Raw genomic sequence first — 14,344 nt, 5'->3', positions numbered from 1 at the left:
AAACAATTTTTGGATACAAAACTTTATGTGAATTACATTACCAAAATATTAAAATGAGGATAAAAAAACATCGCGTAAAATACTCGTACTCAAAAGCTTCTGAAATTTGTAGATATATGTCATGAAAAAGAAATTTAACATTCCCAATAATTTTTTTTGGCAAAAATGTAATATATGAAACATACAATTTACATAGTTTATCATTGTTTTTTATTAGAACCAATATGGTTACACAGTTAAACATAGTGATAAAGAATAGATACTTGTTAGGTTACTACCCTACCCTCTAGTTTGAAGCGACATTATAAATTCATCGAGATAAAAAACGTATCGTATTCAGAAACGTTCGACATTTTGTATAGATATGTTCAATAAGACAAAACAAATTATAAATTTCAAGACAAATCGATGATTTCCATTATTTGCATTTCAAAAAATTCACACTTATGAAAGACCATACATTTTCAACATTTCCTTTTTTCTGTGTACCGAGTTTAGAAACTTTTTGAATACCAGACGTATTTTTTTGTGATGCTTTTTCATTTGAATTGTAGTATAAAATGTCATTGAAACGAGATAAAAATCATACAAGACATGTTATAATAGGTTGCTCTATATACATAACAAAATTAGTTCTTTTTTTTGGTAAAAATCGCCAATGAAGTAGAAAGTTATTTCAGATGTAGTGTGCATTTATACGTCATTAATAGTAGGCCTAAAATATAATATTAAATATTATAAAGAATATCAAACATTTTATGTTATGAAAAATAAAATTGACATATAAGTTTATCATTGTGTTTTACTATAACCATTTTGGTTAAAAGTTAAACACAGTGAGTGATAAAGAATAGAACTGTTTTAGTTTATTTAACCCTAACCCTAGTTTGAAGCGATCACATATTTAATATTCATCGCTAAAAATACGTATCGTCTTGAAAAACGTTTGATATTTGGTAGATATGTTCAATATAGGTTCTTACATCTATAATGCAAAAGAAATATCCTAATAGTTTTATTTTGATTTCTGAGAATCATCAATGAAGTAAAAATGTGTTGGAAATGTATTGTCTTTCATAAGTGTAAATGTTTAGAAATGCAAATTATTAAAATCACGAATTTGTCTTGAAACTTTGATTTTTTGTTTGTTTTATAGACGTAAGAACCTATTGAACATATTTACCAAATTTGAATACGTATTTTTTCGCGATGAATTAAGTATGTGATCGCTTCAAACTATACTAGGGTTAGAGTTATATAACCTAAAACAGTGTCTATTCTTTATCATTGTGTTTAACTGTGTAACCAAATTGGTTCTGTAAAACAAGATGATAAACTATGTAACTTGTATTTATTATTATTACATTATATGTATCCTATAATGTAATATGAAAAATAAAATGTACATAGTTTATCATTGTGTTGTACTAAAACCAATTTGGTTAAAAGTTAAACACAGTGTTAAAGAATGAACTGTTAGGTTATTTAACCCTAACCCTAGTTTGAAGCGATCACATACTTAATTCATCGATAAAAATACGTATCGTCTTAAAAAACGTTTGAAATTTGGTACATGTTCAATATAGGTTCTTACATCTATAATGTAAAAGAAATATCATAATTTGTTTTATTTTGATTTCTGGGAATCATCAATGAAGTAAAAATGTGTTGGAAAATGTATAGTATTTCATAAGTGTACATTTTTAGAAATGCAAATTATTAAAATCACGAATTTTTTGTGAAATTTATATTTTTTGTTTGTTTTATAGACGTAAGAACCTATTAAACATATCTAACAAATTTCAAAAGTTTCTGAATACGATACGTACTTTTTCGCGATGAATTTATTATGTCGCTTCAAACTAGGGTTAGGGTTATATAACCTAAAACAGTATCTATTCTTTACCACTGTGTTTAACTGTGTTACCAAATTGCTTTTACTGTAAAACAAGATGATAAACTATGTAACTTGTATTTATTATATTATTACATTATATGTATCCTATTCTTTTCATAACGTTTAGATAATAAGATATGTTTAATATAATATTTTGGTATGTAAATAATATCATATAATAAATGTTTCATTATCATTGTGTTTTACTGTAACCAAATTGGCTATAGTAAAACACAATACTAAATTTGTATGTAAATGTATCATATTATTATATGTTTCCTATTCTTAATTTGTGTTTTACTGTATCCAGCACAGTGCTAAATATCATTTATCATAGTTAAAATGTTTTACTCTAACCAAATTGGTTATAGTAAAACACAGTGATAAATTACTATGTAAATGTCATTTATCATATTATTAAATGTTTCATATTCTTTATCATTGTGCTTTACTCTAATCAAATTGGTTATAGTAAAACACAGTGCTAAATTTCTATGTGAATGTCATTTATCATGTTATTAAATGTTTCCTATTCTTTATCATTGTGTTTTACTCTAACCAAATTGGTTATAGTAAAACACAGTGCTAAATTTCTATGTAATGACATTTATCATATTATTAAATGTTTCCTATTCTATATCATTGTGCTTTACCATAACCAAATTGGTTATAGTAAAACATTGTGCTAAATTGCTAGCTATGTAAACAATCATTATTATTAAATGTTTCCTATTCTTTGTCATTGTGTTTTACTCTAACCAAATTGGTTATAGTAAAACACAGTGCTAAATTGCTATGTAATGACATTTATCATATTATTAAATGTTTCCTATTCTATATCATTGTGCTTTACCATAACCAAATTGGTTATAGTAAAACACAGTGATAAATTGATATGTAAATGTCATTTATCATATTATTAAATGTTTCCTATTCTATATCATTGTGTTTTACTATAACCAAATGGGTTATAGTAAAACACAGTGCTAAATTGCTATGTAAATAATCATTATTATTAAATATTTCCTATTCTTTATCATTGTGTTTTACTCTAACCAAATTGGTTATAGTAAAACACAGTGCTAAATTGCTATGTAAATGTCATATATCATATTATTAAATTCCTATTCTTTATCATTCTGCTTTACTTTAACCAAATTGGTTATAGTAAAACACAGTGCTAAATTGCTATGTAAATGTCATTTATCATATTATTAAGTGTTTCCTATTCTTTATCATTGTTTTTTACTTTAACCAAATTGGTTATAGTAAAACACAGTGCTAAATTGCTATGTAAATGTCATTTATCAAATTATTAAATGTTTCCTATTCTATATCATTGTGTTTTAATCTAACCAAATTGGTTATAGTAAAACACAGTGCTAAATTGCTATGTGAATGTCATATATCATATCATTAAATGTTTCCTATTCTTTATCATTGTGTTTTACTATAACCAAATTGGTTATAGTAAAACACAGTGCTAAATTGCTATGTAAATAATCATTATTATTAAATGTTTCCTATTCTTTATCATTGTGTTTTACTCTAACCAAATTGGTTATAGTAAAACACAGTGATAAATTGCTATGTAAATGTCATTTATCATATTATTAAATGTTTCCTATTCTATATCATTGTGTTTTACTATAACCAAATTGGTTATAGTAAAACACAGTGCTAAATTGCTATGTAAATAATCATTATTATTAAATATTTCCTATTCTTTATCATTGTGTTTTACTCTAACCAAATTGGTTATAGTAAAACACAGTGCTAAATTGCTATGTAAATGTCATATATCATATTATTAAATTCCTATTCTTTATCATTCTGCTTTACTTTAACCAAATTGGTTATAGTAAAACACAGTGCTAAATTGCTATGTAAATGTCATTTATCATATTATTAAGTGTTTCCTATTCTTTATCATTGTGTTTTACTTTAACCAAATTGGTTATAGTAAAACACAGTGCTAAATTGCTATGTAAATGTCATTTATCAAATTATTAAATGTTTCCTATTCTATATCATTGTGTTTTACTCTAACCAAATTGGTTATAGTAAAACACAGTGCTAAATTGCTATGTGAATGTCATATATCATATTATTAAATGTTTCCTATTCTTTATCATTGTGTTTTACTCTAACCAAATTGGTTATAGTAAAACACAGTGCTAAATTGCTATGTAAATGTCATATATCATATTATTAAATTCCTATTCTTTATCATTCTGCTTTACTTTAACCAAATTGTTTATAGTAAAACACAGTGCTAAATTGCTATGTAAATGTCATTTATCATATTATTAAATGTTGCCTATTCTTTATCATTGTGTTTTACTCTAACCAAATTGGTTATAGTAAAACACAGTGATAAATTGCTATGTAAATGTCATTTATCATATTATTAAATGTTTCCTATTCTATATCATTGTGTTTTACTATAACCAAATTGGTTATAGTAAAACACAGTGCTAAATTGCTATGTAAATAATCATTATTATTAAATATTTCCTATTCTTTATCATTGTGTTTTACTCTAACCAAATTGGTTATAGTAAAACACAGTGCTAAATTGCTATGTAAATGTCATATATCATATTATTAAATTCCTATTCTTTATCATTCTGCTTTACTTTAACCAAATTGGTTATAGTAAAACACAGTGCTAAATTGCTATGTAAATGTCATTTATCATATTATTAAGTGTTTCCTATTCTTTATCATTGTGTTTTACTTTAACCAAATTGGTTATAGTAAAACACAGTGCTAAATTGCTATGTAAATGTCATTTATCAAATTATTAAATGTTTCCTATTCTATATCATTGTGTTTTACTCTAACCAAATTGGTTATAGTAAAACACAGTGCTAAATTGCTATGTGAATGTCATATATCATATTATTAAATGTTTCCTATTCTTTATCATTGTGTTTTACTCTAACCAAATTGGTTATAGTAAAACACAGTGCTAAATTGCTATGTAAATGTCATATATCATATTATTGAATTCCTATTCTTTATCATTCTGCTTTACTTTAACCAAATTGTTTATAGTAAAACACAGTGCTAAATTGCTATGTAAATGTCATTTATCATATTATTAAATGTTGCCTATTCTATATCATTGTGTTTTACTCTAACCAAATTGGTTATAGTAAAACACAGTGATAAATTGCTATGTAATGACATTTATCATATTATTAAATGTTTCCTATTCTTTATCATTGTGTTTTACTCTAACCAAATTGGTTATTGTAAAACACAGTATATTTTACTTCAACAACATCGCCGCAAAATTGTTTATACGTTTATTTTGATTGGCTAACTAAAGTACGGTCTAATGAATATTGATATCAGAAGATTCCCTAGCTTAGTGAAAAAGTTTTATTACCAAAAATATGCTGATTACGTCACTACCGGAAGTTGTAGTCTAGCATGATGCAGACGCAATTGATTATGTACGTTTGTTAAACATATAAAAAGCTGTAAATTACCACAAAACGACAATAGGAAAGAATTCAAAGAAATGCCCTACGTGTTCAAAATCATTGTTTTAATATAGTCTGTATGTATAACTAACAATTTACCTTGTGGAAGAGCGTATACATTTAATTTAAAGTAAAACATGATTTACTCGCCAATTTGGTATTGGATATATAGCTCGCTATAGACGAAGAAGGAATCATCTGCGCATGCCTACAATGTTTGTTTGTCAGGAATGCATCGGAAGTCTTTACTCAAAATGGACGAATCCCGGCGATAGAGGGCCTGGCATCGTCGGCAAAGTAGACTCCAAACAAAAGGCAGGAAATTAGTGCCAGTTGACTGCATAATCCTTTGAGGTTCCTGTATACCGCTCGTCGCTTATTGGCTGTAGATCAGTTGATAAATTTGTTGTTACTCCATCTAATAACAACTCCCTGCTTATATGTTGGGTAATAAAAAGGATGTTAAAATCCTTCTCAAATTCAAATCCAGGATAAAGTTTAATGTTAGATAAATTCTGGGAATCTATGACTGATATCTCCTGGTTTAATATTAAGAGATATCTCAATCAACAGTTGTCATTAAATTAGGTGAGCTTGTGAAAGTGACCACAGTTGGAAAACATTGTGGGCGTTTTCATAGTGTGTGCTTAACAGACTTCTAAGAATAGATTATTTGGTGATAAACTTTATTTAGTCAAGTTTATAAAATAATAATCTTTATTTGGGATCTTCACTTTTAGTGGAACAGTATTTGATGAAAGCACATTAGAATTTTTAATTTCATTTTTGTTAAGGTGTTTTATAAATTTATATATTTTTAAATCAATTTATAGAACATATTATGGTGCTAGTCTATGGGCCATTTTAGCTAATTTGATATTGTTTTAACTTAGAATAGAAAGTAAAGAATTATTGGTTATCCGCACTTGGCGGATAACCTCTTGTTATTGTCAGGATCTTTTTTTTTTTTTTTTTCTATCTTATTCTTCTTTCTTTCCCAGAATTTTGTGTCACGTGTATCTCAAATTCTTATCAACATTACATCGTATAACTTTGTCAGAAGATTGACCTCTATCTGTAGAAGTGCAGGACGTTTCGTTTTTTTAATTTAGAGTCGCGCAGCGTAAGTTACGCGCGATTTAATGAATTTCGCGTATTTAACATAGACTAAAAACTAAAAGTCATTTTGTAATGACACTTAGTGAACTTTTAAGTCATATCAAGGGCAAAGTTTCTGTGGATTAAAAATGGCATGTTTTACAAAAAGTTACGCGCGCACGCGCGTTTAAAATTTTAAATTGCGAAAAATCAATTTCTAATCAACTTTCTACGCGTTTCATGTCATTTTGAGCATTTCAAAAATTCCCACGCGTGCGCACTTTTTTTACGCGCCCGTGCGCACGTAGCGCAAAAACATCTTTTTTTTGCTTGATTTTTTTTTTTTCTGTCTTTTATAATAAATTTACCAATTTTCAATCAATTTTGCCTTAAAATCTCGTCATACGAGCACGTAGAATTAAACAATTTGCGCGCAATTTTGATGAAAAAGTCCAAAAATTTGTCAAAATTATGCCTTTTTTTAAACAGTCATAGATTCTAAACTACGTGGTAAACTTTTTTATAATTACATATTCTGGTAGTAGATGAGTTGTAGATATCGAATCATGTATCAATATGGATATCAGGACATTGTGACGTCATCGTATGGCCACTCGAATATAAAATATAGGATTTTTGTCTCTTTCGTATAGCTCATCAGATTTAATAGAGCGCATCTCCACTTATCCGTATTCCATTGCCCTCCATTTCTTTATATTGTCTATGTCAATCAATTATCTTTCGCATGATTCACCATTTTAAAAATTGTTATGACGTCATCATGTGCAAAAGCGTCAATAACTTTGGTCACTTATTTTCACCTATTCTGAACTGTATGTAGTACGTATACGGTATATAGTGTATACCGTATACACTTTGACGTGACGCAAAATAGAGAGCGCACTCACATTTTTTCAATGGCGTAATCGTTTTTCTGCGCGCAATATTCCAACGTATGACGTGCACGTGGCTTTAGGACTGCGGATAACCTAACTCGTCCGTAGTGACGAGTTCAAATCTAGTTGTATTTTGATTTATTTACTTAGAAGGAAGTTAACATTATTACAGCACATTGTTAATTAATACCTCTAAACTGTGCTTTTGTTTTCTATTTCAGATTGTTTCTTTTGAGTAATATACTTTCCCGGTTTTTAGTCTGCGATAAGATGTCGCTGACAACACAGTCAGCCTTCCGTGTTCCATTGCATTGCAAGGCGAGGCAAACCCCGTACCCGGTTGGAGGAGTTAAACGTTTCCCTGTACCGGACGACAAAGTACCGTGGGAGGTTGATTGGCTGGAATATAAACCAATTGAATTTACGACAGATCATGTTTTATCAAAACCAGTATGGGCTGATCCAGATCTGAGGTATGTATGCATTTGACATGTACACCCCTGCTGTGCCTTGAGGCAGTTCATTCAATCAGTTACGGTGTCATAGTCATGTAAAGAAATATTATTTGTCTAAATATTGTATAATATCAGATTTGTTCACTCTTTAGAATTTTCATTTTATTATTTGTTGTATTTGCTGGTATAGACTAATGAAATATGAACAAAACAACATCATTAGTATGCAGACGTATTATCATAGATTTTACAGTACAGTACACTACCATATCTTCATTTCATAGAAAACTAATATAAGGATTAAAAGTACATCTTAAATAATACATCTACAGTAATTTATAATCAGTGCTATTGAACTATCATTTACTAACACTACAGTAGATGTTAAATTATAGTCATAATTTAATTTGTTTTAATTTATTATTGTTTTGGTTGATCAACTACTGTAGCATAGGTGTTTAGCATAGTCTTAACAGTATGTATATCTGGTAGTTTTAAAATATAATGTACACTGTATTATTATAAGCATTTCCTTTTCTAGAATCTGGTTTTTCCCCAACTTGAATGTGACTTTATTCATAGTAATAGTTTGTCATAAACACTTGACACTCCAGATAATAGCAGCAATTTACAGGCTATATCTAATACCAGCACAGTATTTACATTGCTTATCATTTGTTACAGTATCATGTAATATGTTATTGTTAAATATATTTCATTATAATATTATTATAAATGGAATATATTATATAATATATAAGAGAAAGAGAGAGTTTGAATTGTACATTTTAAAATTATCCTTCTTCTTGAATCCAAATTGACGAACAAAATGGCTTCTGAAACCACTAATTTTCACTACATACAGTAATTAAGCTGTTTGTTTGTTCGTTTATACACAATTCTGCTAATTGCACCATGAACCCATACACATAAAGTATCAAAATTATCAGAAAAAACGCAATTGTAAATGGAAGTGTTTAAAATACATTTGAGAAACGCCCCGGATCAGGTATCTTAATTAGTAGTATTTTATCACTCAGTATTAATAAATTATTACTGTATGTATATAATAACATATTAATAATTTATGTGTACAAAGCCAATTAAATGAGAACTTGTTCTGCATATTTGTTTATGGCACTTGGTGATTAAACATAAAACTATAAAACCAATCAATGGCTCAAACATTATCATAATTTTATCACGGATACTTAGTATAATTAATAACCAAATGCATTCATTTTCAACTGAATTGTGGTATCATTTAAGACTCTGTTTAAAAATGATTTGATTTTTTTGTAGCAAAAACAGTAAAAATAAACTAAAATTCAATGAAATAGATGGAAAGGTAAATCGAAGAAGTCACATGGGAAAGTACAGACTGCAAGATAGTTTACCACAGTAAGTACTGTAACACACAAAGTCTACATATACAGTTACTTAATTATTTAGTTAATTAATGTATCTACTCTACTTAAAAGACAACATATAATAGCACCTCAATGGATTAATGTAAGGGGCATATCAAGCAAACATTTTTTTACCAACAATTATCATGTTATTTAAACTATCAATAGGAATCCTTGTGGAAGGACAGGTATGGAAGGTCGTGGAACTCTAGGAAAATGGGGTCCGAATCACGCAGCAGATCCTATTGTCACAAGGTATGTGGGTGAGAGAGAGTGGTTGGTGTAACAACTGATAATGTTCTGTGCATTTCTTTCTGCCTTTAATAAGTTGTTTCTGTCTTTGGCTTTAAACAGTTACAGTACTACTACTGTATATGTACACATTTTACTAACCTTAAATTTAGGATTATTAATTTATATCCTAATTTTATTTTTTATATTCAGGTGGAAACGAAGTACCAATTCAGATAAAGTAAAACATTCTGATGGTAAAAACATTTTACAGTTTGTAGCAATAAAGCGTAAGGATTCCGGCCTATGGGCTATACCAGGGGTGAGTATTTGTACCAATACGTCCAAAAATACCATGGGCTAAATACCTATGGGCTATACACCTATGGGCTATACCAGGGGTGAGTATTTGTACCAATACGTCCAAAAATCAAATGCTCTTCTAGATATATATATGCGTGGCATGTGCCTTTGTTGTTGATGCCAGAGATGTTACATACATATATGTGTGGCATGTGCCTTTGTTGTTGATGCCAGAGATGTGATATACATATATGTGTGGCATGTGCCTTTGTTGTTGATACCAGAGATGTTATATACATATATGCGTGGCATGTGCCTTTGTTGTTGATACCAGAGATGTTATATACATATATGCGTGGCATGTGCCTTTGTTGTTGATATCAGAGATGTTATATACATATATGCGTGGCATGTGCCTTTGTTGTTGATACCAGAGATGTTATATACATATATGCGTGGCATGTGCCTTTGTTGTTGATATCAGAGATGTTATATACATATATGCGTGGCATGTGCCTTTGTTGTTGATGCCAGAGATGTTATATACATATATGCGTGGCATGTGCCTTTGTTGTTGATACCAGAGATGTTATATACATATATAGTTTAGTTAGTTTAGTTTAGTTATAATGGGAAAGTTTAGGCGATGTGCCTTTTTAAACCCCATATCAACTACATTGTGTCGATGCGATTCTTGAAGATATTAGCGGTCTCAGAATTGACAACGTCGGCTGGTAAACTGTTCCAATGGTTTATTACTCGTTGCGAGAAGGTATGTCTTCTACAGTTCAATCCTTTATGGAAAGTAGGCTTGAAAAATCTCAGGTGATGCCCTCGAGTAATTCTGCTAATGTTACTTCTCATTTGGAAAAAGTCATCCTTGGCTACACCCTCGAAACCTTTAACAATTTTATATGCTTCAATCAGGTCACCTCGAATTCTTCTGTCATACAAGGTTGTTAGGCCAAGAAACTTTAAACGATCTTCATATGAATATGAACGGATACATGGAACTAATTTAGTCGCACGACGTTGTACTCTTTCAATTACATTTATGTCCTTTTGAAGATACGGATTCCATACTTGAACACAAAATTCGAGATGTGGGCGTACATAATGCTTGTAGATGACGTTAAAACAATCCTTATCCATATATACGAAAGTCCTTCTGATGCTTCTTAAACAGTTCATGGCCCGCTGAGATACTTTGGCGCAGTGTTGGCTTGGTTTACAGTCATTAGTAATTAGTACTCCTAGGTCCTTTATTTTCTCAACTGTTTCCAGTTCAACTTCATCTATTTGGTATTTAAAATGAACATTTGAATGCCCAAAGTGCATCACCATGCATTTGCTTTTATTAAAAGCCAACATCCATTCTTTACTCCACTGCAGTGCATTGTTTAAAGATTCTTGTAATAATTGCCCATCATTTCTGTTGTTAACTACTGAGTAGATCTTTGTATGCGTGGCATGTGCCTTTGTTGTTGATACCAGAGATGTTATATACATATATGCGTGGCATGTGCCTTTGTTGTTGATGCCAGAGATGTTATATACATATATGCGTGGCATGTGCCTTTGTTGTTGATGCCAGAGATGTTATATACATATATGCGTGGCATGTGCCTTTGTTGTTGATACCAGAGATGTTATATACATATATGCGTGGCATGTGCCTTTGTTGTTGATGCCAGAGATGTTATATACATATATGCGTGGCATGTGCCTTTGTTGTTGATGCCAGAGATGTTATATACATATATGCGTGGCATGTGCCTTTGTTGTTGATTCCAGAGATGTTATATACATATATGCGTGGCATGTGCCTTTGTTGTTGATACCAGAGATGTGATATACATATATGCGTGGCATGTGCCTTTGTTGTTGATGCCAGAGATGTTATATACATATATGCGTGGCATGTGCCTTTGTTGTTGATGCCAGAGATGTTATATACATATATGCGTGGCATGTGCCTTTGTTGTTGATACCAGAGATGTTTTAAATAGCTCTCTGTACAGTACAGTATGTTTGAAGGTATTTAAAAAAGTATGTCAGAGATACGGTTGTGTCTCCTTAATTTTTCTCTGCATATGTTGGTTAATAAATGGTTATTATTACCCAATGACAGGGAATGGTAGATGCTGGCGACACGGTATCAGCAACGTTAAAAAGAGAATTTGGAGAAGAAGCAATGAATTCCTTAGAAGCCACAGGAAAAGAGAAGAAGGCCTTGGAAAAAGAAGTTGCCAAATTATTTCGCCATGGAATTGAGGTACATATTAAAGTATTTAAATAGAAAAATTAACGGTTAATGGCTGCAACTATATGCGATTGGCATTGAATATACTTAAATGGTGGTGTGAGGTTGAAGCTCTGTCTACACAATCAAACTAGTTTGACAAAAAAATGTGACATGGCCAAATATGGTAGTATTATTCTCAAATATGGTAGTGATATGACATCATCATGTCTATATATGGACACATTATATTTTTGTTATCACATAAAGTTTGATAGTGTAGACAGAGCTTTACACAATATTTATTGCATTTAATACAATACATCTCAATTATTTCAGGTCTATAGAGGCTATGTGGATGACCCACGGAATACAGACAATGCATGGATGGAAACCGTCGCTGTCAACTTCCACGATGACACAGGAAAGAGTGTAGGAAAGTTTACGTTGCATGCCGGCGATGATGCAGCCGACGTTCATTGGACGGATATAGGCTCTGACCTTTCCCTGTATGCCAGTCATATATCGTTTATAGAGAAGGTAGCAACACGTCTGGAAGCACATTGGTAACTGTAATAATAGCTTGTATTGTATGGTGTTTGGTTCATGTTTGTACTGTAATCTCTAAATGTCACATCTGGTTATGGTTTTAAAGTTAGTAGGAGTAAAAAAAATGTATGATATGAGGGGGTTGCTCAATTAAGCCCACACCCTCTGGGTTGAATTCTCTTCCACCTAAGACGAGTAGCAAATTATTTCATGAAAAACGGAAGTGAGTTTGGTCATGGCTGTTTTAAAGTTTAAAATCTGAAATTGAAAAAATTGGTGGGAGTCACTGTTATTCACGAGTTATTTGTGAATTAAAAACAATCATCTTGAGTACAAGAATTTAAATTGTATTGTGAGTAAATTAATGCTACTTAATTGTCAAACCAGGGTCGTAACACGGAGTAGATTATAATATTTGTAGCTATTTTGTAGTAGGGTATCTAGAAAGTTAATGCCTTCAGTAGTTTAATACTGCAAGATATCTTAGTTTTCCAGACACCCTTTGTAGTGAGCTTGTTAATGGCAATCATTAATACAGTATTTATTTTAACTCAGCAGCACATCAATGTAATGTTTTTTTTACATGTGTTGTTGACATAAACATGATTTACAGTGAATATTGGCCTCGTCCCCAAAACACTACCTTCAATATACACTTCTTGGCAAACAAAAGCAATGTAAATTTCATTGAATTCCCATAGCATAATCTTTCTGTTTATCAGGGGCGGTTCTGCCGCTAAAATGAACTACTTTGTTTGATCTACAGTATATTTAACAGGCTATTACTGTATTGTTATTAGTTAGTCCTCCCTCCCCCTCCCTCTCAAACAAATCCTGGAACTCCCCCCCTCCCCCTCTGATTGTACCTTTGAACAATAACCTTGATAGCAAATTACCAGGAATTTACCTGAGCTTTTAATGTACTGAAATTAGTAATGGGTATAGCCTGATTTAGTTGATATTGTTCAAACTAAAAATTCCTTTTAAATTTGGCAAGTAGAAGGTATTTTACAAAATTATTTTAATTTTTTTTTTGTAATATGGAATATATACACTTGTTGGACATATATTAGTTATATTTAAAAATATTAATTTTGATGTTTATGTATAATGAGCACTTTCTTTATTGCAAGTGCCAAGAATACAAAATGGATTTTATTTTGTTAATTTTATACTGAAATTTTGTAGAGAAACATAAGTATGTAAATTATGTTGTAGCTAAACCTAAGCATTCTAGTGACTGAGATTATTTATTGGCAACGATCCCAAAGTATGTTATTTAATGATGAAGATAGAGAGTACAAACGCACACAAATCATGTGATTAGTAGGGCCTAAACAGTTTTTGTATAATTTCTTAGTGTACGTCAATTGTTACTATATTTTATTCCATCAATTATATATATTTTTTTTTTTAGAAATAGTAGTAACCATTAGGGTATCAGTGAAAATGTAGTTTTTAAACCTATTCTGGTGATGGTACAGTATCTATAATTTGTCCAGTATCATAGGCCAATTCTGTGATACAGTAGCACATCGTGATACCTGTATCAGGTCACATGCATATTTCTAAAATAACACAGAACCTATAACAAACTATATGAATTATAATAGAGTTGCCACATGTGATAAATGTGTGACACTGTATCACAGAATTGTCCCAGGATACTGGACTGAATATGTTGAGATACAGTACAGAAAGTTTTCGTTTATTTTAATCCCTGTGTATTGATTTATCTACATGCTAATCATTAGTAGTATTATCCATCTA

At 30.5% G+C, this 14,344-nt stretch overlaps 1 protein-coding gene across 3 annotated transcripts in view; it reads left to right on the top strand.

Moving 5' to 3' along the window:
- Positions 1-14,344, top strand: part of LOC140045476 (ADP-ribose pyrophosphatase, mitochondrial-like) — a 22,438-nt gene extending 8,094 nt beyond the window's left edge. For 2 of the 3 annotated variants that reach the window (XM_072090393.1, XM_072090395.1), the window contains exons 2-7: positions 7,607-7,858; positions 9,143-9,241; positions 9,418-9,504; positions 9,694-9,802; positions 11,915-12,058; positions 12,365-14,344. In XM_072090393.1, the coding sequence (XP_071946494.1) occupies positions 7,607-7,858; positions 9,143-9,241; positions 9,418-9,504; positions 9,694-9,802; positions 11,915-12,058; positions 12,365-12,595 (922 nt within the window). In that variant the 3' untranslated portion in view covers positions 12,596-14,344. Of the gene's footprint in view, positions 1-5,914; positions 5,980-7,606; positions 7,859-9,142; positions 9,242-9,417; positions 9,505-9,693; positions 9,803-11,914; positions 12,059-12,364 lie in introns of those variants that run through there. The other variant, XM_072090394.1, reaches the window with a different exon arrangement.

This window comes from Antedon mediterranea, chromosome 3 (assembly GCF_964355755.1).
Source record: "Antedon mediterranea chromosome 3, ecAntMedi1.1, whole genome shotgun sequence".
In the NCBI taxonomy this organism is placed as follows: Eukaryota; Metazoa; Echinodermata; class Crinoidea; order Comatulida; family Antedonidae; genus Antedon; species Antedon mediterranea.
The sequence above is the reverse complement of the archived record's forward strand: the minus strand, read 5'-3'. Positions and strand labels throughout refer to the sequence as shown.